At 47.4% G+C, this 21,965-nt stretch overlaps 2 protein-coding genes across 3 annotated transcripts; one reads left to right on the top strand and one right to left on the bottom strand.

Moving 5' to 3' along the window:
* The first annotated feature begins 46 nt into the window (after positions 1 to 46).
* Positions 47 to 7,657, top strand: DFFB (DNA fragmentation factor subunit beta). The gene is made up of 7 exons (XM_083628926.1): positions 47 to 197; positions 805 to 931; positions 1,471 to 1,659; positions 2,215 to 2,294; positions 2,842 to 3,012; positions 5,125 to 5,225; positions 5,589 to 7,657. Exons 1-7 carry the CDS (start codon positions 90 to 92, stop codon positions 5,806 to 5,808), a joined length of 996 nt encoding a protein of 331 aa, XP_083485052.1. The 5' UTR covers positions 47 to 89; the 3' UTR covers positions 5,809 to 7,657.
* Positions 7,658 to 7,773: 116 nt separating this feature from the next.
* LOC310769534 (UPF0688 protein C1orf174 homolog) lies at positions 7,774 to 10,475 on the bottom strand. 2 transcript variants are annotated; one of them, XM_083629007.1, is made up of 3 exons: positions 10,290 to 10,475; positions 8,959 to 9,462; positions 7,774 to 8,489 (listed from the first exon to the last, which is right to left on the bottom strand). In XM_083629007.1, exons 1-3 carry the CDS (start codon positions 10,302 to 10,304, stop codon positions 8,379 to 8,381), a joined length of 630 nt encoding a protein of 209 aa, XP_083485133.1. In that variant the 5' UTR covers positions 10,305 to 10,475; the 3' UTR covers positions 7,774 to 8,378. The 2 variants fall into 2 exon arrangements, with proteins under 2 accessions (XP_083485133.1, XP_083485132.1); XM_083629006.1 differs by lacking the exon at positions 10,290 to 10,475 and adding an exon at positions 10,166 to 10,207.
* Positions 10,476 to 21,965: the final 11,490 nt, after the last annotated feature.

Below are 21,965 nucleotides of genomic sequence, written 5' to 3'. Positions count from 1 at the left end.
CACTTCTGTCGACTAATCAGAGCTCCGCTCCTTTCGGGGCCGAGACCCGGAAGCTAGGTTCTGTGGGTTCGAGCCTCGCCTGCGGCGCGATGGCACCCAAAGCGTTCAAAATCCGTAGCCTCGGCAGCGATCGGAAATTCGGAGTGGCGGCAAGAAGCCTGAAGGAGTTGCTCTCCAAGGCCTGCGCCTTCCTGCAGGTGCAGTTGAGGTGGTTGGGTATGCAGCGGGCTTTAGGACCGCCGCGGAAATCAAGTGCAAGCAGCGGCCCCTGCTGGAGCCGCTGAGGAACTGCAGGTGCTCAAGTTGCTTGTTAATAGAATCACAGAACTGGAGTTGGAAGGGAATCCCAGGGGCATATAGAACTCCCTTCTTTAATCCAGGAAAGCGGGGTAGTGTTCCCCAAACTTGAGTCTCCACGGTTTTTGGACTACAACTCCCATCATCCCTAGCTAGCAGGACCTGTGGTCAGGGATGATGGGAATTGTAGTCCAAAAAAGCCGGGGACCCAAGTTTGGGAAACACTGGTTTAGAGCAAGCAAACTGATTTAGGGTGGCATCTGAACAAAATCCCAGTGCTCTGGCTGGGATGAGGCCACCTCCTTGCGGAAGCTAAGCAGGTTGGGGACTGAGGACTGGATGGGAGTCCACATACACACCACCTTGGGTTCTATGGTGGAAGAAAGGTGGGACATAAATGTAAGAAAAGAATAAAAGTTGGTCTGGGGAGAGGGCTGGCGGGGGAATCTTCCTGTGTCTTGTGACGGCTGCCCTGACTCCATGTGCCTTGTGTCACCTTCCCAACAGCTCCCTTACACTGACTGCCGGCTGTGCTTATATGAGGACGGCACAGAGGTGACGGAAGGGTATTTTCAGCATATTCCAGATCATTCGGAACTCATCTTGCTACCCCCAGGAGAGAGCTGGCATGGCTGTGAGTAGGACAGGGAGTTTTGTTCTATTCCTCCGCCTGAAAACATCCACCGTCCTCATGCATTTTGAGTGTATGCACATAACCCAGCCAACAAATATCACATAGCGTTGTATGAAATTAATAAATTATGAAATAATATTGTTAACTGGGAAATTTCCGTTGTTGGTGAGCATGCACATTTTAAGGGTCACATCAAACACGCTGACTTTTGTACAAAGCAGAAATTTTCTCTTTCTTCCCTTCCTTTCATGAATTACTGTAATTGGTCGCACCACAAATATAACCATGTTGACTCAGATAAATCCAGGTTTGATGCATTCAGATTAGTCAGATATTGCAAATGCTTTAAATGCTTGAGAGTTTTTTGAAAATGTTAAGCGTTTCATTATTGCTGTTAATACTGATTAAAAATTAATACTAATTACTGATTATTTTCACTACCATTAATAATAATGTAAAATATTATCTTGATTAAAGCAGGAACGAGCAACCCCGAATAATTTTGCACACACCCTCCCCCCACTCTAACAACCTTGCAGATGTGAGCGAGATCCAGCGGTTTCTTGATGCCTTTTCTAGCCGAACGGATGATGTTATTCGCGCAGCTCAGGGGCTGCTCTCTGACGAGGAAGCCCCCAAGAGACGGAAGCTGCTGGCTGACCTCATTCAGACTCTCAGTGAAAATATTTCAGGGGAAAGCAGAGAGGAAGATGGGAGATGGTTCGAAGGTGAGCTCTGCCTCGGTGCTGACACGCCCCTTAAGGAGGGTTGTATTTTTCTTCTTATTCTTTGCTAAACATTACACTTTTCATATAATCAGAGTTGGGAGGCACCCCCAAGGGTCATCTAGCTCAACCCCCTGCGATGCAAGAATCACAGCTAAAGAATCCCTGACAGATGGCCACCCAACCTCTCTTTAAAAACCTCCAAGGAAGGAGAGTCTACTACCTTGCAAGGGAGTCGATGTTTCATTTTGGGTGCGTCCAAAGCCCCTTGGAAGAGGAAGCCCAACACAAAGCATTGATTCCTGCACACCTCTCAATCTCAGCTCATGCAGAGATAGTGACATGATCTTGAGCCAAAGGCCAGAAAAACTCAGGCCTGAAATACATAATCTGGGACTCTAACCACTACACCACACTGCCTGTACAGGAGTAAGATCAAATAGGGGTTCTTCGCCCCACACCTTGGGTATTAAAAAGGCTTCAGAACTGCTTTCAGAAGAAGGGCCTGTTTTATAGATGCGGGTAGAAGGTTAATGGGGTTTCCCCCCTCTCTCCTAGGGGTTGACTCTCGCTTTAAGACGAAGTCCAGTTACATGCGCTACAGCTGTGAGAGCAGGATCCGAGGTTACATGAAAGAGGTAATGCATGTTTGATGCAGCCCATAGTTCACCTTTTAGATGCATCAGTTATCACAGGGAGGGCCATATGGAAGCAGCTAGTAAAAGTTTTAAAGGTCATATTTAAACAGTATTATAATGATTATAAATGGGAAGTAGCTGGGGAGTTACACAGCAGGGGACCCTACTGGACACAGGACTGTCCGATTACACACACAAATATTTAAAATCACAAGTCTGAGGTGGTCTTATATGGCACAAAAAACATTTTTTGAAGACTTTGGGGGCAGAGGGGCTAGCTACCCATCTTACATTTTCGTCTACATTTTTCCTTTTAGTTAGTGGATTCCACTCAGCTTAGTTGTACTCAGAGCAGCCTCAGTGTAGTGAATGAACATGACTAAACTGGACCCATTCATTTCAATGGGTCGCCTCTGAGTAAAACTTAGTTGAATACCACCCAATGCATTTGTGAACCACCTTGAAGATCCATTCAGCCAAAACATAGGGTAGGAATCTTCAAATACATGAATACGCCACAGCTTTGTTTGTTTTGTTTTAAATAAAGGTCGGCAACTATGCTTCGGCACTCCACCCGGCCGTCCAAGCTAAATTCAAAGAGATTGCAGAAGAGATGCTGTTGAAATTAAAGTCAGAGAGGTACAATGGCTGTTATTTTGACAGGAGAGAAGATAAGAAGGTCTGTCTTTGCACACCAGAAGGCTGGTTCTCTTGTCAAGTAAGTTTCAAACTAGTTTCTGGTGCTGCAAAACTGTGTGTCCGTACCCGGTTGTCTTAAAAAAAAAAAGAGTTCTAACAGATACAGGGCAGGGATGGGGAACACTTTCCAGGCAGAGGGCCACACTCCCTCCTAAGTTACCTTCGGGGGCCCGTATACTAGTAGGCCAGACTTCCCCCTCCATCCAGGCAAGCAAGAGGCCTTATCACAGTTCAAGGACACAGTTCAGCCAGACAAAAACACCCAAGGAAGGTGCAGAGCAGGACTCGAGGGGTGTTGCCTAGGCAGAAATCAGGGGGCCAGATGGAGAGGCTTGGAGGGCCACATGTTCTCCACTCCAATATAGAGTTCCAAACCAACCAAGAAAAACACTGGCCACCTTGATAAATTAACAGGAAGGATTTGAGGCCTACGAGACCACAGATTCACTGAAGACTGGAGTAAATCTGTAGACTATTCAAAAAGTATATGCGATGAACAAATAATGTTTGTAGGTTTGCAAGAGGCTCTGTGAAAAAAAATATATTAGAAATATTGTAAAAAAAGGGAATAAGAGGGAGGAGGTTTTTAATAAAAGCCAATATTAAATTAAGAAATGCGGAAGGAGGATTAAAACGGAGGATTTGCAGAAGAGCTGAGGGTAGTCCAAAAAAATGTATTTGTGAAAAACTTTGTTATGTGTTTTTATATTTTTGTGTTGTAAAATGAATAAAAATATTATTATTTTTTTTTAAAAAAAAACCACTGGCCACCAACAGCCAGGGGTTCTGACCTCTGGGCCAGCTGCCTAGACTTCTGATGAGGTCAGCAGATTCACTCGCATGTTCAAGCCATACCCCTTAAGGACCCCTTTTCACAGGTTCTGGTGGGCTTCAGACCCCCATGTCTGGGGGAAATGAGGTCCTAGTTCTTTGGGGTCCAAGGCAGGGACGGGCAAGGATGGTGTTTCAAAAGCAGCAACTGAAACAGTTCAGAAGAGTGGGAAGGGAATCCACGGCGGGCAAGAGGTGAACCTCCGACGGCAGCAGCGTGAGTGGGACAGAGATGGAGACAGAGAGCAGGCAGTATCCCTGGCAGGATTCTCTTCAGCCTCTGATTGAAACCTGGCCTCCGAGCTTCCCTTTGTAGGGCTGGGCAGAGCTGGATAGGCCCTTGCAGTGTCCCAACTGGCTTAGTTCTCAGTTGCATTCCTTAGAGCAAAGGTTTAGAACTTTTTTGAGTCCACGTCTCCCTTGACCACCGACATTCTTTCTGTGGCACCCCTGTGGGGCTCAGAAGCCCAGTTATGTCACATCTTGCCTGCAGAGCTGGCAGCCTCTCACCCTTTTTCAAACACCCTCCCTTGTGGAACGTCCCCTCGGCCTCCTTTCCTCTCCCCTCTTCTTGGGAGTCCTCCGGGCAGCTGCTGCCACTGTGCCTGGTCTCCTAGCTGTCCCCTCAAAGAGAGGTACCTCCTCACACTGCCCTGGGACTTGTCTGTCCATTCCCAACAGCAAGGGCTGGCGGATTGGCTGGGTGGGCTCCCTCACCTGCTTGCTTGCTTGCTCCAAGGCCCCAGAGGCACTATTCACCTGTGGAGCTTGTAGCCAGGACTGCAACAAGCAGCTGTGCAAGCCTTTGGGAGGCAAAGATGTGAGAGGGAATCAGGAGGGAGGGAAGAGGGTCAGAAGCCAGTGTTACCTGTGGCACCCCTGAGCATCATTCAAGGCACCCCAGGGTGCCACAGCACAGTGATTGAAAACCACTGCCTTAGGGTTTAGGACTCGGGAGACCAGGGTTCAGATTCCTCCACTCGGCCTCAAAGCTTGCTGAGAGTTGATGCCTCTCAGCCTAACCTGCTTCACAAGGGCACAGGAGGGAGCTGTGATCCTCATTCCATGACACCCTGTCCCCTTGCAGAGATTTATTTAAACTTGTTTATTTTTATGTAAATTTATGTATTCCCTTTTCCCCATGAACTCTCAGCTTCGGTTTTTATTTGGTTTGATGTTTTTATTATGTTTTTAGATATGCTGTAAGCTGCCCAGAGTGGCTAGGGAAACCCAGCCAGATGGGCAGGGTATAAATAACAACATTACTGTATTATTATTTCATGCTGTCGTCTTTCCGCAGGGCCCTTTTGATGCAGAAAACTGCCCTAGCCAACACTCCATCAATCCGTATGGGAACAAAGAGAGCAGAGTCCTCTTTAGCACCTGGAACCTCGACCACGTGTAGGTACAAGTGCAATATCTGAACGGGCATTTCCTGCCGTTTTGGAAAGACAAAAGGCACTGGAAGGCAGACTGATTTCTTCCAATTTTGGGGTTGGACAACCTATTCCAGCTCAGGGGCTGTGTTGCTAAGCCTTCTGGGGGCCACATTACAATGCTGGGTGGGGCAATGGATGTTACTTTAAAACGAACTTGAAAAGCAACAGCCCTGAGACCTGAGATTCAGGACTCAGAATTCTGCTATTTCCCCTGGGTTTGCACAGAACGTGCACTGCCTTGGGTCCCCAGGAAACATTTGTTTGTTTCCAAATTCTGAAAAAGGCTCTAAACATTAACATCCACAGGGCTTGCTTTCTGTTTCAGAATTGAGAAGAAGCGGACGGTCCTCCCGACGTTAGCAGAAGCTGTAAAGGGCCGAGACGGCAGGGAAGTGAACTGGGAATACTTCTATCAGCTGCTGTTTACAGTCCATAATCTGAAACTGGTGCACATTGCCTGCCACAAGAAAGCCTACCACAACCTCAGCTGTGACAAGAGCAAGATCTACCGAAAACGGAAAGGGGTCCACAAGATCCGGAAGTGACCCCCCCCCCCATTTGCCAAGGGACTGACTTCTAAGTTGTGGGCTGATGTACCTTTTTCCTGAGCACCTGGGTGGGTGGTCTGGCCGATGAGCCTTTATTTTGTGGAGTCCCAATGCCTTCTGGCCCTTGACCTCAGTTGCACGTGGCTGTCTCCATCAGGAGGAAGGGCACACGTTTTTGAACTCCCGAATGCTGGCAACTCCATTTATTTCCCTGATGTGGGTGCCTATTGGCCAGGGCCCATGCGGTCACCCAAGTCAAACAATGGATTCTTCTCCACATCCTATGGGGATTTTGCAATGTTTAAATGGAAGGCTCATTGTTTACCTATATGAGTACTCGTGTGGCGGAAGTTCCACCATGCAAAGCATGGAGAAGCCCTAAATCAAGTAGTAGAAACAGAAAATGGCTTCACTGCCTTATGTTTTCTGTGCCATTTTCAGCCTGGCTTATCCTGCAGTACTGCAGAACGGAACATGAAAAATAAGAAACCAATCACATATGCTGGTATCCTTCATTTCAAGCCCAGAGCCTGTAAAGCCCTGATTTTATTTCTGTAGCATATCTAGCTCTCCTGTCTAGTAGAGTCCTAAGCACGTCTGTTCAGAAACAAGTCCTATACATTTAGGACAACTGTATGCTCCCCCCATACCAACTCCCCCTTCTCACCAAGCCCTGTTACCTCTTCAGCTTCCAACACCTTCTCCTCCCAGTCTTCTCCCTCATTGTTTTCCCACCAATCCCCTGTCTCTGAGCCTTCTTCCCTTTGGGGATTCCCCAGCTGGTTCTTCCTACCATTCCTCTGCATCCAACAAGTCCATGACACCAGGACCCAAGGAGTGTATCACATGCAAAATGTTGGTTGCTAGCCATGGAAATAGAAAGGAGGACAGGGATTAATGCAGTGAGCACTGTGATGTCACACAGACAACTATGGTTCTCTAAGCAGTGTGGGATAATGCTTAGAGCGACCGGGGTCAAAATCCCCACTTGGCCCCACTGGCTGACCTTGGGCCAGTCGCTGCCTCTCAGGCTAACCTACCTCACAAAGCTGTTGTGGAGATTAAATAAGGGGGGGGGGAACCATGTACACCACCTCAAGCTCTTTGAAGAAGAATGTGGGCTATAAACACAGTAAATAAAATACCTCTCAATTACTTTCGGGGGGGGGGCGTGCAGGAAACAGAGGTGGTTTCCTTTCAATTTGACTCTCTAAATCAGGGAGGATACCCTAAAGCCCTCCAAATGTTGAGACTCCAGCTCCCAATTTAGCTTGTTTGTACAACCAATTGTCAAGTATGCTTTGAGTCCAGGAACATCTGGAGGGATGCAGGTTAGCCTAACTTACTATAAAGAGCTAGACAGATTAGTGGAGGAAAGGATTATCAGCTGTAATTAGCTAAGGCGACTAAGAGGAGCTAAACTGTGAGAATGCCTGGTTTCCAGATGCCCATTTGGAGGCACCTAACTTGCTGCTGTCAGACGTTTGAATAGAGCAGCCTTCCCCAGCCTGTTGCCCTCTAACTGTTGGACTACAACTCCCATCATCCCTGATCACTTGCTGGGTGGTTACTGGGAATTTATAGAGCTCACAACATCTGGAAGGCTGGATTAGATGACACATCTATTATCCACCAGGGCTCTTCTACTATTTCTCAAAATCCTCTGCAACAGTCTAGGCTTCTGTGGCAGATCAACTGGGGTAGAAGCTTCCTTGAGGTAGAAAATTTGGTAACACCCCCCTCACTGCCCTGCTTAGCTCTGTGGCTCCTCAATTTCTGCACTGCTCCTCCATGCTGTGTTTTCCTCATGTGCAATAAAAATTAAATAAAATCCTGCCAACACAAATAACACTGTCATTTGGGAACTATCCGACAGTCTTCCCTTCATTAGGAGCAACAAAATCCAGAGAGCAGATTTCTCTTCTCTGGCATCAGCCGCTTTGCAACATGAACTAACACAACTTAAGGGCTCTATAAATCGTTTTTAATTAGTTCTCTACTAAGCTTCTGCAGTTCCAGGCCGCTGCCTTGCAACCTGGGTGATCAGCAGTGCAAGAAATACTGTAGGCAAAGTGGATCGTTACCTCTTTGGAAAAGGAGGCTGGAGGGGATAGTCATTCATACTGGGCTAGCATCTCTCACTGTGCCCGAGAGATCCTGCAAACCCTCCTCCCAAGCTTGCTGGTGCGACCCCTGAGGTCTAAGCGCCTGCAGGAAGTTGCCAAGTGACCCCACAACTCCTACCTTCCAAGCTTGCATTCTCACAGGAATCAAGATACTGACTTGTTTCCCACACACATGCTGCTTCTGGGAACTGTTTGCTCTTCTCCCCTTCTGGGAGTCAGGAGTTGTTCGTAACAAGTGCTGTCAAATTTTCTGCTGACTTTCTGCCTTTGCCTCACACGCAGTCTGTGACGTTGCCTCCAACATCTGAACTGGGAGGGTTACCTTTTTCAAAAAAGAAGATGCACTTCTCTAGAAGATGCAACAACGGTGGTGAGATGCACATTTGCGTCAGGGAAAAAGAAATGGCAGCTACTGAAGGTGACCGGGTCAGTGCTCGGTGCTCAAGCGACTTCTTCCTTTTCATCGTCATCATCGTCCTTGGCTATGAAGTGTCCCTTTCTCAGCTCTCGCCTGCTGGCAGACACCCGGGAGAGAGGATGGGCTGGGAGGTCCTAGGAAAGGAACAAGCCAAGAACAGTCTTAATGCATGGGCCAAGGTTGCTTCAGACAGACCACTTGGGGCCCTGTGTGACTCCAGCTCCCATCAGCCTCAGCCAGCATGGGATCATGGGAACTGTAGTCCAACAGCATCAGGAAGGTACCATGTTATTCCTAGAATGCATGAACATCCAGGACAACCGATTAGACATGTAAAGTTTCTGGAAATTGTGAAGCTGTGGAAAAGAACTGTTCCCCCTCCATTCTCTCCCTCCTGAGGAAAAACCATAAAAAAAAATTGGGGGGGGGGAATTGGAAAAAAAATGCAATATTTTTAGCACCCTTAATGGATCAAAAGTCACTTTGTTACATACGTTTAATAAAATAATAATAAATAATAATATGAGGGCCTACTCCTAAATGAGTGGGATTTGGGTTGCAGCCATAACTCCAAACTTCCTTCTGCTGACCCCCTTCCCCTACCTGCATAAATGCCACACTGCCAAAGAATCGGTCTACCGGCAGTGGCTGGTTGCTGTCCTCGTTCAAGAAGATGCTGTTGTCCAACTTGAAGCCTTGACTCAGCACTTCTGGCTCCATCTCAGAGTCATCCGACAACCGAGCTCCACAGCTCTCCTCTTCCTCTTCTTCTTCCTCATTCTCTTCCTCCACATTCTGGACACGGGGCTGGAAGAGGGCTTTGCCATCTGTACCTGGCGCTGATGGCTTCACACAGAGGCCATCCTCTTCAGCCTCCAGCATCTCTTCAGCTATTTGAGGAACCTCCTTCCCTTCGCTTTGCAGCATCATCTTGAGGTGTGGAAACTTCACGCCTGAGGCGGCTTTATCGGCTGTCTCTTTTGGGAAGAGAAGGTGGCTGGTGCTCGCACAGAAATTGGCTCCTTGTATCTCCCGTTTGGCCAGGCTTTTCTTTTCACATTTTAGCTTCTTTGAAGGGCGTCTGTCAGTTGCTTTGCGTGAAGGACCCTGTTTGAACAAAAAAAACAAACCATAGAGACTCAAACCTCCACATCAAATTGATGATAAACAGAAAAACAAGTTTCAGTTAGCCCAGAACAGAAATAGGAAACTATTACTGAACTCTCAGGCTCAAATCTCACCCAACTCAGCAATGACCCAATTCTGACCCAGTCCCTCTCAGCCTCGTAGGGTTGTTGAGAGGATGAAAGGAGAATTCCATATGCCCCTCAGAGCAATTTGGAAAGAATGATGGGATATCAATGACAAAATAATTTTTTTCTTACTAACCATCATTTCTACACCAAGCTCTTACAAAGAAATCTAAGAATCTGCAAAGCAAATATAACAGATCTATCTATCCAAGTTAAGCCCATATGAAAATCCTGAAATCCTATTAGAATGGAGTGGTGGACAGAAAGAGACAGTGACACAATAATTGGACTTGGATGCCGTAAGGCCTGGGTTCAAATCCCCCTTCAGCCACTGACACTAGTCTGGCTGATCTTGAGCCATTTTCTCTTGGTCAAGCCTACCTCACACGGGTGTTGTGAGAACCCTTCATTGGGGGAGGGGTCACCCATGTGATCACCTTGAGATATTTAGGGAAACGATGCAATAAGAACACGGGAAACAAAACCTGTTTATTACTAACCCGGTGACCAATTCACACAAACACGAGACAATTATTTGCATAAATTAGCATACGCACAACGGGCAACCCTCTATGGTGAAGCATCCCTAACGGCCACCGCCAACCTGCAAATATTTAAATGTATCAATATATATTAGCATATGCAAATCAGGGTGGAGCAGAACCTCCACCATCGACTCACACTCCCGGCCCGCATGGAGAAGAAGGTCTGTCCGCAACCAGGTCAGGTCCGCCAGGCACCATCACCAACTTCCGGCGGCACGCAGAGCTACTTCCGCAGCCTCCCCGCAGGGAAAACAGCCAACCAAGATCAATATTCGGGCTCCTTCAGAAGTCACGGCCGCCATTTTATTCTGTGCGCTACGTCACCCCGCCTCCCGGAAAGCGAGATCATCGCCATCTTTGTTTAGGGCAGCGTTGCTCAGAGACAAAAATCAAGCGTCTCCAGTCTCTCCTGTGTTTCACCCCAGTCAGAACTTATAGAGCTGACGTCTTACCCTCGCCGTCCGTCTTTCTTCTAGGAGTTTTAACGACGAGATCAGGACTTAGGAGGTCACACTGAGGAAAGAACGGACATCTTTCTCGAGGGCAACCGGGATGTCTGGTGACGATACACGAAACACAGAGCCACAAAAATTATAGAGAGATACGATCTGAATCTCACGTTTCAAAAAGACCCCTTTTCTAGACCGCTAGTGAGAAATCCTATGTTTTAGGCTAGGTCCCACATATAAAACAAGCGATCATAAATGTACGAGGCAAACACATACATAAGTATATAAACCACGTGTCTGAAATAGTACAGGAGAACAATCCTGGAGTCATTTTGACTCTCCCAAACCATTTTGACTCTCACAGTGACCTCAAATATTTCTCTGCAAGGAGGAAGGAAATGGGAAAGCCTCTCCATTGTCTTTTGCTTACCTGTCTTAAGGGTATATGTCTGTATGAATAGGGTGAGCCTGTGACCTGGATTCAGGAACTAAAGCATTTACCATCACAAAAGAATGGGCTGCCCAGGTAATGCAATCAGTCACTATTATCAGGTATTCTGGGAGAGAGGATTTCTGCTGTAGACTGCCCCTTCTGTGATGTATGTATGATATATTGGGGGGTGGCCTCTAAGCTTACAGGGTGGCAATTTCAAAGAGTCTATACAAGGGCTTGTACGCCATTGTTCTGGTAATCCTCCTCTCTCCTGGGTGTGTAGTAAGTGAGGACCCTGTTGCAACAGTTTTAATAAAGATCAGGCTTACTAGCTGCCTGGCTTCTCAGTATTCTCTGGTTGGCCTCTGTTATTTTCTCCTTCCGATAGGGAACCTACCTAAGGACTCTATACGGGCTCTTGGATAACCAATAAGGGAAAAGGAGCAGTTTTTTCCCCTGATAACAGGTGGGATGAAGCAGCAGGTGCCCTCTCCTTCCAGAACAAAAAAATAATCGCAGAGCATCTGCTGGCATGCAGAAGGTCCTAGGTTATCCCCAAAGGCATCTTCAGTTAGGGCTGGGAGAGAACCCTTCCTGAAACCCTGGAGAACTGCTGCCGTCCAGTGTAGGCAATACTGAGCTAGACAGGGCAATGATCTGACTCAGTATAAGAAGTCACAAATGCCTGGTTCTTCCCTGTACTTGTTTAGCACTTCCGTTTCCATGTTTTCTCAGCAATGGATATTTGTTGCTATTCTGCTATTTGCTGTCCACCCAGTTGGCATACTGCCTCTCCCTCTTTTTTTGCAGGGGACCATATTCTGGAATTAAAATGATCCAATTGTTCTGCATGAACAACTGCTCCCTGGTTACATAGGTTAAATATCTCGTGTAACTAAGGAGGGCATATGGAAAGGAGAAAAGGCTCCTGTGTCTTCAGCTTGGAAGAGGGAATATTGGCAGGTGAACCTTCTAATGTCACAGTGTTGTAGGGAGGTAGCTGCATCTGCGGAAATTCTTCCTCCATCTTTTAAACACACAATAGCCTTTGCTGGCCTCATTTGCAACTTGCTACTCTCCACAGTGGGTGGCGCTGTGGGTTAAACCACAGAGCCTAGGACTTGCTGATCAGAAGGTCTGCGTTTCGAATCCCCGCAACAGGTGAGCTCCCGTTTCTCAGTCCCTGCTCCTGCCAACCTAGCAGTTCGAAAGCATGTCAAAGTGCAAGTAGATAAATAGGTGCTGCTCCAGCAAGAAGGTAAATGGTGTTTCCGTGCGTTGCTCTGGTTTGCCAGAAGCAGCTTAGTCATGCTGGCCACATGACCCGGAAGCTGTACGCCAGCTCCCTTGGCCAATAAAGAGAGATGAGCACCGCAACCCCAGAGTCGGTCACGACTGGACCTAATGGACAGGGGTCCCTTTACCTTTACCCTCCACAGTTAATACCAATCCTAAGAAGAAAGGAAAAACAAATGAACACATAAAGCTGCTTTTTTTAAAAAAAACCGCAATAAAAAACCAGAGTTAGGCCATTGGCTCAGCAAACCCAGTTTTGTTCACTCTGACTGGCAGACAGAGTTCAAGGACAGACAGACAGTCTAGTTAGGCAAAAACATTCAAGTAGGCCAGTTTGGAGATATCAATATTGTGCAGGTTAAAGAGACTGGATGCATAAAAACTCACCCCTTTTGGAACTAAACATTGTCCAGACCCATAAAAATATTTAAACTTTTACACGCAGAACTTTCTTGAAAAACCGCAAGCATCAAGTAAAGGTAAAGGTAAAGGGATCCCTGACCATTAGGTCCAGTCGTGGCCGACTCTGGGGTTGGGGTGCTCATCTCGCTTTATTGGCTGAGGGAGCCGGCGTACAGCTTCCGGGTCATGTGGCCAGCATGACTAAGCTGCTTCTGGCGAACCAGAGCAGTGCACGGAAATGCCGTTTACCTTCCCGCCGGAGCGGTACCTATTTTATCTACTTGCACTTTGACGTGCTTTCAAACTGCTAGGTTGGCAGGAGCAGGGACCAAGCAACGGGAGCTCAGCCCGTCACGGTGATTCGAACCGCCGACCTTCGGATCGGCAAGTTCTAGGCTCTGTGGTTTAACCCACAGCGGCACCCGCGTCGCCACCGCGCTGTCCAGCACAGGCTCAGCATAATAGAATGGGTAATATTTTTTATATTTTTATATATGTTGGAAGCTGCCAAAAGTGGCTGGGGCAATCCAGTCAGATGGGCAGTGTACAAATAATAAAATTGTTGTTGTTGTTAAATATGAAATAATCCAAACAGACCTATAAGAAAAGGTCTCTCTCTTTTTAGCATCCATTTTGCCTGGAGCTGTCTTCCTGGAGAGATTCATTTACACCTTCACAAAGTTTCAGAGAAACCAAAGAACCAGCCACGACCCTTCGAACATGGTGAATTTGTAACACGCAGGAAACTGCTGTCGGGGCGGGGGGGGGGGGGAACACACACCATGTTAGCAATACTCTCTTAGCCATTCTCATTTCAGTGTGAGTTAAACCAATTATACTTAACAGGCCATGGAGCAGGGCTTTGGAAAAGGGGTTGAGAAAGCTCTGGGCTGGATATTTCCCAACTTCTATTCTAAACAAAGCTTCTTCAAATGGAACAAGAAAATGTGCCTCCAATTTGGCTCTCTGAAGTTTCAGAAACAGCAATTTGAGTACAGTAATTTAAGAACATGGTGTGTGTGTTTGTGTATCTCTAACCTGAAAATCCCCCAGTGTTTTCCAAACTCTCAGCCACTTGGTGGCAACCTTAGCCAGGGAATGATGTAGTTCCAATTGATAAAACGGCAGTGAGTCAAATTTCCGTACCTGCCTCTGTCTAGGCAGGACCCCTCCCAATTCAGGAAAAGCCTGTGCCTAGTTTTGGCCAAACTAGGTCAGCTTGTGGATATTTTGTAGTCATGAGTGGCTTGCAGGATGGATTGTACAAGGTGTTTTTCAGATCCCAAAGGTCCCAGAATTAGGACTAATGAAGGCGTGACACCCAGATGTCTGTGATCAGCGCTCCCTTCTGGTTTTATTTAAAAAACATTTTAAATAATAATGGGTGTAGCCTGCAAAGCTTTACTCAGAGTGGACCCATTGGAATGAATGGACCTACATTAGTCATGTCTGTTAATTTCAATAGGTCTGCTCTGAAAAGGGCTAACAACCTAAGAAGAACTTGCTCGATCGGGCCAAAAGAGGGCTCATGTTGTCCAGCATCCTTTTCTCACAGTGGCCAGCCAGATGTCCCAGAGAGAAACTAGCAAGGGCACTCTCTCCTCCTGTGGTTTCCAGCAGCTGGCATGCAGAGAAGCGTTGCTGCCTCCAACAGTGGAGGCTGAGCATGGCCATCGTGGCCAATAGCCGTGGATAGATAGTATTCTCCTTAATGGATTTGTCCAACTCTCTTCTAAAGCCATCTAAGTTGGGGGCCATCACTGCCTCCTGTGACAGCGAATTCCATAGTTTACCTATGTGCTTGTGTGAATGAGTATTTTCTCGTATTCACCCTGAATTGTTCAACATTCAGCTTCAGTTGGATGGCCCCAAATTCTGGTTGTATGAGAGAGGGACAGAAACTTTCTCTATCCTCTTTATCCCCATGCATAGCTAAATAAGCTTCTATCACATCACCTCTTAATCTCCTCTAAGAATTCCCAAACACTGCAACCTTTCATAGAGGAGACATACATTTGATCTGGGAACATACCCAGTCTGTCATCCTGGAGAGCCATGGCTGCAAGTTCATCCAATAGTGAACTAGATGGACCAACATTTGACTCATCATAAGGCAACTTCTTCTGCTCCTGAGTACATCCCTGTAGGCCAGAGGTTTTCGACCAGTGGGTGTCTTGAATGATGGTCAGGGTGCCATGGGCAACACTGGCCTCTGTCCCTATTTCTCTCCCCCCCCCGGATGGCGTCTCGCATCTCTGCCTCCCAAAGGCTTGCACAGCTGTTTATTGCAGCAGCCCTGGCTATAAGCTCCGCAGGTGAATGGTGCCTCTGACAGGCACCTCTCTTTGGGGCGAGGGAGGAGAGACCAGAGATGGCAGCAGCAGCTGCCTGGAGGACTCCCAAGGAGAAGGGAGAGGAGAGGAGGCTGAGGGAACACTCCACAAATGAGAGCGTTTGAAAAAGGGTGAGAGGCTGCCAGCTATGCAGGTAAGGGGAGACATAGCTGGGCTCCTGAGCCCCACAGCAGTGCTGCAGAAAGAATGTAGTTGGTCAAGGGAGCTGTGGACTCAAAAAGGTTGAAAACCTCTGCTGTAGGCCAAATAACAGCTCCACAGTGGGTGGGAGTGGGTTAAGAAGGGGGTAGGGAGATTTCACTCCCGTTCCCGCAGCACCGTCATCTTGAGTTGACCTCCCACCAACTGCTTTCGGTTTCTTATCTTATTTTTAAACACGGGAAATTCAATCAATGATGTCATGACGTTACATCTAGCATGGCCCTCAAGAGACGTCTTCATGCAGCAGGGTTTAAAATAGTTTCCATTATCTTCTAATTACGGGAGTATAAAAGGCAGCAATCGTGTGTTGTGGGAGCGTGCTGTACCAGGCTGAGGAAGCCTGCACCCCAGTTGAAATGGAAAAGAAGAATGCGTGCAGCCCTAAAATCTCTGTGAGGTGAGAGACTCCAGGGGGTTGCAGGTTTGGTTTTCTTGGAATGAAGGTCAGCGGAGACTGTGGTGTCTTTAGCGTATATGGTTTTATTTACACATCTGCACAACCTGAGCATAAGTTGGCGGGGCTCGCAGCATTAGCGCACCATCAGATCTTGCTTCTCTATTAGTCACAGCTTTGGATCCAGCACGAAGCAAGTATGTTCAAGGTGTCTCCAGCTTCCAGCCTTCTTGCAGCTCAGCTGACACACCGCCCCCTCTCTTTGGTTATGCTAATCACGCTGCTTGACTATTCAGCCACCATTGCCTCAACAAGGGAACTGGTTTGGCAAGCTTGCTCTCATGCCTTCTACCCCAACAGATCCTTGACCCCAAGAATTGGAAGGCACTTGGCATCATCCAGACTAGCCCCCAACAAACTCACAGCAATACAGTGTGTGGCAATGACAGCAGGCGGTTGAAGCATCCGGTCGGGCCACTATGAGAATGGGATGGTGGACTAGATGGGCCACTGGCCCTTATCAAGCAGGGCTTTTCTAACTGGGTTTTGAAAGAAAAACCTCCAAGAGGTGGACCCAGGTCAGCTGGAGCCAAGACACAAGGAGCTGGGTGAGGGGTAGAGCCAGGATGGAATACAGGGAGGAGGAGGAGGAGCCAAGGTACCAATGGGTCACATTGTGGGTGGAGCCAGGCAGAATCCGGCGATTCTTGGGTGGAGTTTTGCCCCAACACTGGTTGATTGAAAGGGTTGATTTATACTAGTTAGACAAGTGAAATTCAGCAGGGTTAGTAACCCAAATTGCAAGCTTTTTCGAGGTGAGAGAGGGAGAAGCAAGTCTTGTTTCAACTAGGGTCTTGCATCGGATTTGGCCAAGGCCTGACACAAGCAAAAGAAAGTCCTTCTTCATGCAGCGCATAGCCAAACTCTGGAACTCTCTCCCACAGGAGGGAGTGATGGCCAACAACTCAGCTAACTTTAAAAGAGGGTTAGACAAATTCATGGAGGATAAAGCTATTCATGGCTCCTAGGGTCTACTCTGCCTCTAGGGTCAGAAGCAGCAATGCTTCTGAATACCAGTTGCTGGAAGCCACAGAGCAGAGGAGAGAGCTCTTGTGCTCAAATCCTATTTGCAGTTTTCCCACTGAGGCATCTAGTTGGCCATTGTGAGAACTAGTTGCTGGATTGCATGGGCTTCCTTTGGCCTGATCCAGCAGGCTCTTTCTGATGTTTTTATGTTCTTATGTTCACATGCCAAGACTGCTGTAGGCTGTGTGGTCTTCATTTTAATAATCATCTGGTGTCACACCCACAGTTCGAAGTTGACTTTGGCAGGGTGCAAATGGAAGGGTGAAGCATCACATGGGTCCTTGCTGCGCATGCACAATGCATTTAGATGCATGTGCACGGGGCACAATGTGCAAAAAGGGAATCCACTTGCACCACTGCCATTTTTAGAAGAAGGATAACTGTCGGCGCCTGCCTTTCCCTCTGTTATTACATATTGCTGAAGCATCTTATCTGTCTGCCATCTTCATTTGCTCTGCAGCAGCCCATCCTCTGCTGGTCAAAAAGCCAACGTAGCTTTCATGCAGTTAAAGGCAGAGCAGGAAAACACCCCACAATACATTACCTATTGTTCAAAGGCGGCTGTGCGCTTCCTGCATGGTCTCCTAGGGGCTCCTCCGGGCAAGCTGTTTGTTAAGCATTCATCCCGATCTGCTCGCAGAAAGCTGACACAGAGGTTATACAAGGTCCGGCCTGTTCGCATGTAGAGTTTAAATGCGGCAGGGAAAGTTAACTTTAGTTCAACGAATCCTTGCTTGGAGCATGCCTTTGGTTGAAAGGCATTCAGACGGAGATTTAGTATGAAGTCAGAAAATATGTGTTTATTAAGGGAAGACCATTTCCTGATAGGAAAGAGATCTGTAGTCCTAGATAACTATCTAGCTGCATAGAATCATAGAACTGAAGTGCTGGAAGGGGTAACCAAGGGCCTTCTAGTCCAGGGGTCGGCAAACTAAGGCCCGGGGGCCGGATGTGGCCCACTGGGCTCGTTAATCTGGCCCGCGGACCCTGCTGCCTGCTCAATCAGTCCCTGTGCTAAACCGGCGCGGCGTGGAGGCCTCGCCACGCAGGGACTGACTTTCATGACACTGGCGCAACTTCGGATTGGCTGCAGGAAGCTTCGAAGCCACGGACACCTCTGGGCAATGCCCCTTCCTTCCTGCCGAGGTGGCCTCATATGGCCAAGAGCTGTGCGGGAGGAAGCGGCGGTGGCAGGGAGGCTGCGTCCGCTGCCCAGGCCAGCGGCATGGGCTTTGTGCCCTGTGGACTCCTGGCTGAGGCAGAGGACGATGACGACACTGCCGAAGACGAGGCGGTGTTGGCGGCTGTGGCGTGAGTGCCGGCGGGACGGTTTCCTTTCGGGGGGGTCCTTTCGGGAGGCGGTGCTCTCAGGAGAGGGTGGGTCCGGCCCTCCACAAGGTCTGAGGGACAGTGGACCAGCCCCCTCCTGAAAAGTTTTGCTGACCCCTGCTCTAGTCCAATCCCCTGCAATGCAGGAATGCAACCATAACTGGCCCTTTGTTCCCAGAGGCTAAATCCAAAATGGCATCTTGCCTCGAGGTCCAGAGAAAGTGCGAGGAGCAGAGAGTTGTAAACAGGATGCAACCCAACATCTGTCTACAGCAAAGTGGGAGACTCTTTGTGCTCCACCATGATCTTGTGGCTGATGGACACAGCTGCTCCTTATGCTATCTGGGAATAGAGATCTGAGCAAGAACACAAGAAGCGCCTGCTGGATCAGGCCAATGGCCCATCTAGTCTATCATCTTCTTCTCACAACGGCTGAACCTGATGCTCCAGTGTGAAAGCAGCAAGCTGTATTTGAGCACAAGAGCCTTCTCCCCTCCTGTTTCCAGGAACTGGTATTCAGAAGCATTGTTGTCTCTAACTGTGGAGACAGAGCCTAGCCATCCTGACTAGCAACCATCAACCATCCTCTTTTTAAACCATCCAAGAATTGCACAGGAAGTGGTTGTCTTCTGCTGGGATCTTGTTATGTACTGAGTTGAATAGGATCCAAACTGCAGCAGTCTGATTGGTCCTAGAACAATAGGATCCAAACTGCAGCAGTCTGATTGGTCCTAGAACAATAGGATTCGTCCTAGAACAATGCAGCAGTATGATTGGTTGGCAGGAACCACCCAATCATGCTTCAGATAGAAGTGAATCCACAACCTGATTGGCTTACAGTAGAATTCCGGAATTAGCCAATCATGTGCAGCCCATTGTGTAAGTAATGTATATAAAGCAGATACTTTGAGGGGACTTTCATTCATTCCTCCTCACCACTATGAGCTGAATAAAGAGCATGAAATCACTTTGCGACTCTGAGTATATTTCAGATCTCTTCTGGGTCTCATGTGCTCCCAGGCCCATAACTGTGTCACATTTACAGCATTGTCAAAGCTGCCACCTTCATTCTTGGGGGGTGGGGTGGGGAATAAGAGAAGAGGCCAAAGGACCTGTACTCTCTTGTTTCCTTGTGGAACTAGGACACACCACAAACTGGTATGGTTGTTGTTCTTGTTGTTTTAAGAAAAAAAGGGGGTTGCTTCTAAACTTGGAATTCAAGTTTAGGTTTAAATCATGCTTTACAAGGAGTAAGATCAGCCAGGGTAGGGTGTGAACCAGGGCATAGTAGAATAGGCTCGTGGTGAGAGATTTCACAACCCTATCTTCCTCTAATTGTTTCCCCGCTGAACATCTAGGAATCGCCCTCTGTCTTTTAGATGCTGCAAGACTTTGCTGTCTTTGCTGCAACAGACGAAGGCAGCTACCCCTCTGGAGATTTTAAAAAATGAAATAACAATATTACACAGTCCTAGAATCATAGAGTTGGAAGGGACCATGAGGGTCAACTGCTCCAACTCCCTGCAATGCAAGAATATGCAGCTGTCCCATATGGGGACTGAACATGCAACCTTGGTGTTATCAGCACCATGCTCTGACCCACTGATCCAGCTCCATAATTAAGAATATTTGTAGAAGTTTAAAAAGAGTCTCCTGAAAATTGGACTCCTTCGTTAACTGAAGCTGCAGTTAAGTGAAATTGTTGCAAGGGGCTTGGGCACGATCTAGCAGCTAGGTATTTGCATGACGCTTAAAGGAGTGACATCTGTTTTTTTGGGGGTTTTTTGGCCACTCAAGTGCTTCAGATTCCTTGCAAACAGAATAAAGCCCCATGCCTGAAACTTCTACAAAATTCACAAATGCTGACCTAGAGAGTAAACTACTTCCATAAACCGAAAGTCTCTTCATAAACACGTTGCATTATTTAGTGTGATTTCTTTGGGGAGTTGAATATATATATATATATATATATATATATATATATATATATATTACCCTGGCTTTGTGTAAATGTATCTGTCTGGTGTACACAACATGACGATGACTGAAGTCATTTTTTTTACAGGAGTCTCATTAAAGATAGATGGGCGATGTTGATTTTGGCAAGTTTAAAACTACTTAAGCCCCTGTACTGGAATAAATATTTGATGCTCACATTTATTAAATTCCACCCCCACCCCCCAACATCAAATTGACACGAAATGCGTATGGATCTTTTCCAAGCCAAGGTTGGGGTAGGCAGAAGAGAGTGAGGGGATGGGGTCTGCTAGGAGATTATTTAAAGGTGACGAAAAGGATGATAAAAGGGTGGCATGAGTGGTGAAGTTTATAAGCACAGGAAGTGGATTAAGATAATTTTTTCCCTCCTCTGTCTCTCAGTTGTGGGTGGGTAGTTGGTTGGATTTCGTGGGTTGGCTGGTTGGGAAAGGCAGTTGGTAATAGAGTGACAGTTAGGGCAGTGGGTTCTTGGGTGTGGTGAGGTAGAAGAGATAGAGAGAGGAAAATAAGACTAAGAAAGTAAAGAGCAACAACGTTTGGAATGCTGTAAAAGTTTTGTTTGTGTCTGAAATACGCTCTTCTTTATTAATTGAGAAGCTGACTGAGACTGAAGTGATTTTACCAGGAAGGACCTGGCTGGTGGCAGTGGATTAGTGGTGTACGGGTCAATAGTCCGTGAGACGACCGGGGGCTCCGTACGAACGCCACAAAATTAGAGAGAGAGAGCTCTCTCTAAGTGCAAGAAACCAGGATCAATGACTGAAGCAGAGCAGCAAGATCAAGGGGACAGAGAGGGACTTCCCTATGCAGAAAGTTTGCAGCGTTTAGGGCTTTTTATTTTAGAGAGAAGGCACGTCAGAGAACATATGGTAGAAGTTTATGTATTTCTCCATGGCATGGAGAAAGTGGACAGAGAAAAGTTTCTCTCTCAAAACACTAGTACTTCTGGACATCCAATGGAAGATGTGGGACAGAAAAGAGAAAAGTACTTTTTTGTGCAGCACATAGTTCAACTTTGGAACTCCCTCACACCCTGGCCAACCAGATGCCTCTTCTGAGAAAGTGTCGATAGCCTTCTCCTTCATGAATTTCTCTAATCCTCTTTTAAAGCCGTCCAAGTTGGTGGCCATCACGGCTTCTTGTGGGAGGGAGTTCCACAGTTTAACTATGCACTGTCCCCTAGGGGAAGTACTTTATTTTGTCTGACCTCCTGAATATTCTAACATTCAGATTTATTATTGGATGTCTGCGAGTTCTAGTGTGAAGAGCGGCGGAGATAAATTTCTCTCTCTCCACTCTCTCAATGCCATGCGTAATTTTATAAACGTCTACGATGTTGCCTCTTACTCACCTTTTCTCTAAACTTAAAAAGCCCCAAAGGCGGCAACGTTTTCTTTATGGGGGTGTCATTCCACCTGCAATTCTCAGAATGCTACTTTGGGCCTCACCCTGACTGTTATTGACAGGCTGCCCGGGGTCCTTCCTGCTATCTAAAGAGGCAGGGAACGGAAAACACCAGCAGGAACTGGCAAGTCTCCGAGATTTCCTCCCTGGTGTCACCTCCTGTTTGGTGTGAAAACGCCAGGGGGAGGCTTTTGACATTTCAAGTGTGTTCTCCAATGCGATGGGCTTGCCTGCCTTAGGCGAGCTGAGGAAATCTCGCCTACAGATGTCCAATTATCACTGCAACATCTACTCATGATACCGTAGCAGCACGGCTTTCGTGTGTCCGCCAATGTTTAACAGATGAAACCAGGCAGGTGCTGCTTGCGACAGCCCAGTTCTTACAACTGGAGGGCTGGGGTGGGCCACCGCTTCTTACAGCCCAGGGATGCTTGCTCACCCCCTTCAGAAACAGCAGCATAGTGCA

This window comes from Podarcis filfolensis, assembly GCF_964270895.1.
Source record: "Podarcis filfolensis genome assembly, chromosome: 8".
Lineage (NCBI taxonomy): Eukaryota > Metazoa > Chordata > Lepidosauria > Squamata > Lacertidae > Podarcis > Podarcis filfolensis.
The sequence above is the reverse complement of the archived record's forward strand: the minus strand, read 5'-3'. Positions and strand labels throughout refer to the sequence as shown.

Bases quoted from the DNA above. Each gene is read 5' to 3' on its own strand.
- DFFB (XM_083628926.1), top strand. From the start codon at position 90: ATGGCACCCAAAGCGTTCAAAATCCGTAGCCTCGGCAGCGATCGGAAA. The intron at 1,660-2,214 runs GTGAGCTCTGCC...CCTCTCTCCTAG, and splicing joins AGATGGGAGATGGTTCGAAG to GGGTTGACTCTCGCTTTAAG. The intron at 3,013-5,124 runs GTAAGTTTCAAA...GTCTTTCCGCAG, and splicing joins AAGGCTGGTTCTCTTGTCAA to GGCCCTTTTGATGCAGAAAA.
- LOC310769534 (XM_083629006.1), bottom strand. From the start codon at position 10,192: ATGCTTCACCATAGAGGGTTGCCCGTT. The intron at 9,463-10,165 runs GTGCGTATGCTA...TTGTTCAAACAG, and splicing joins ACCATAGAGGGTTGCCCGTT to GGTCCTTCACGCAAAGCAAC. The intron at 8,490-8,958 runs GTAGGGGAAGGG...TTCCTTTCCTAG, and splicing joins GCAGTGTGGCATTTATGCAG to GACCTCCCAGCCCATCCTCT.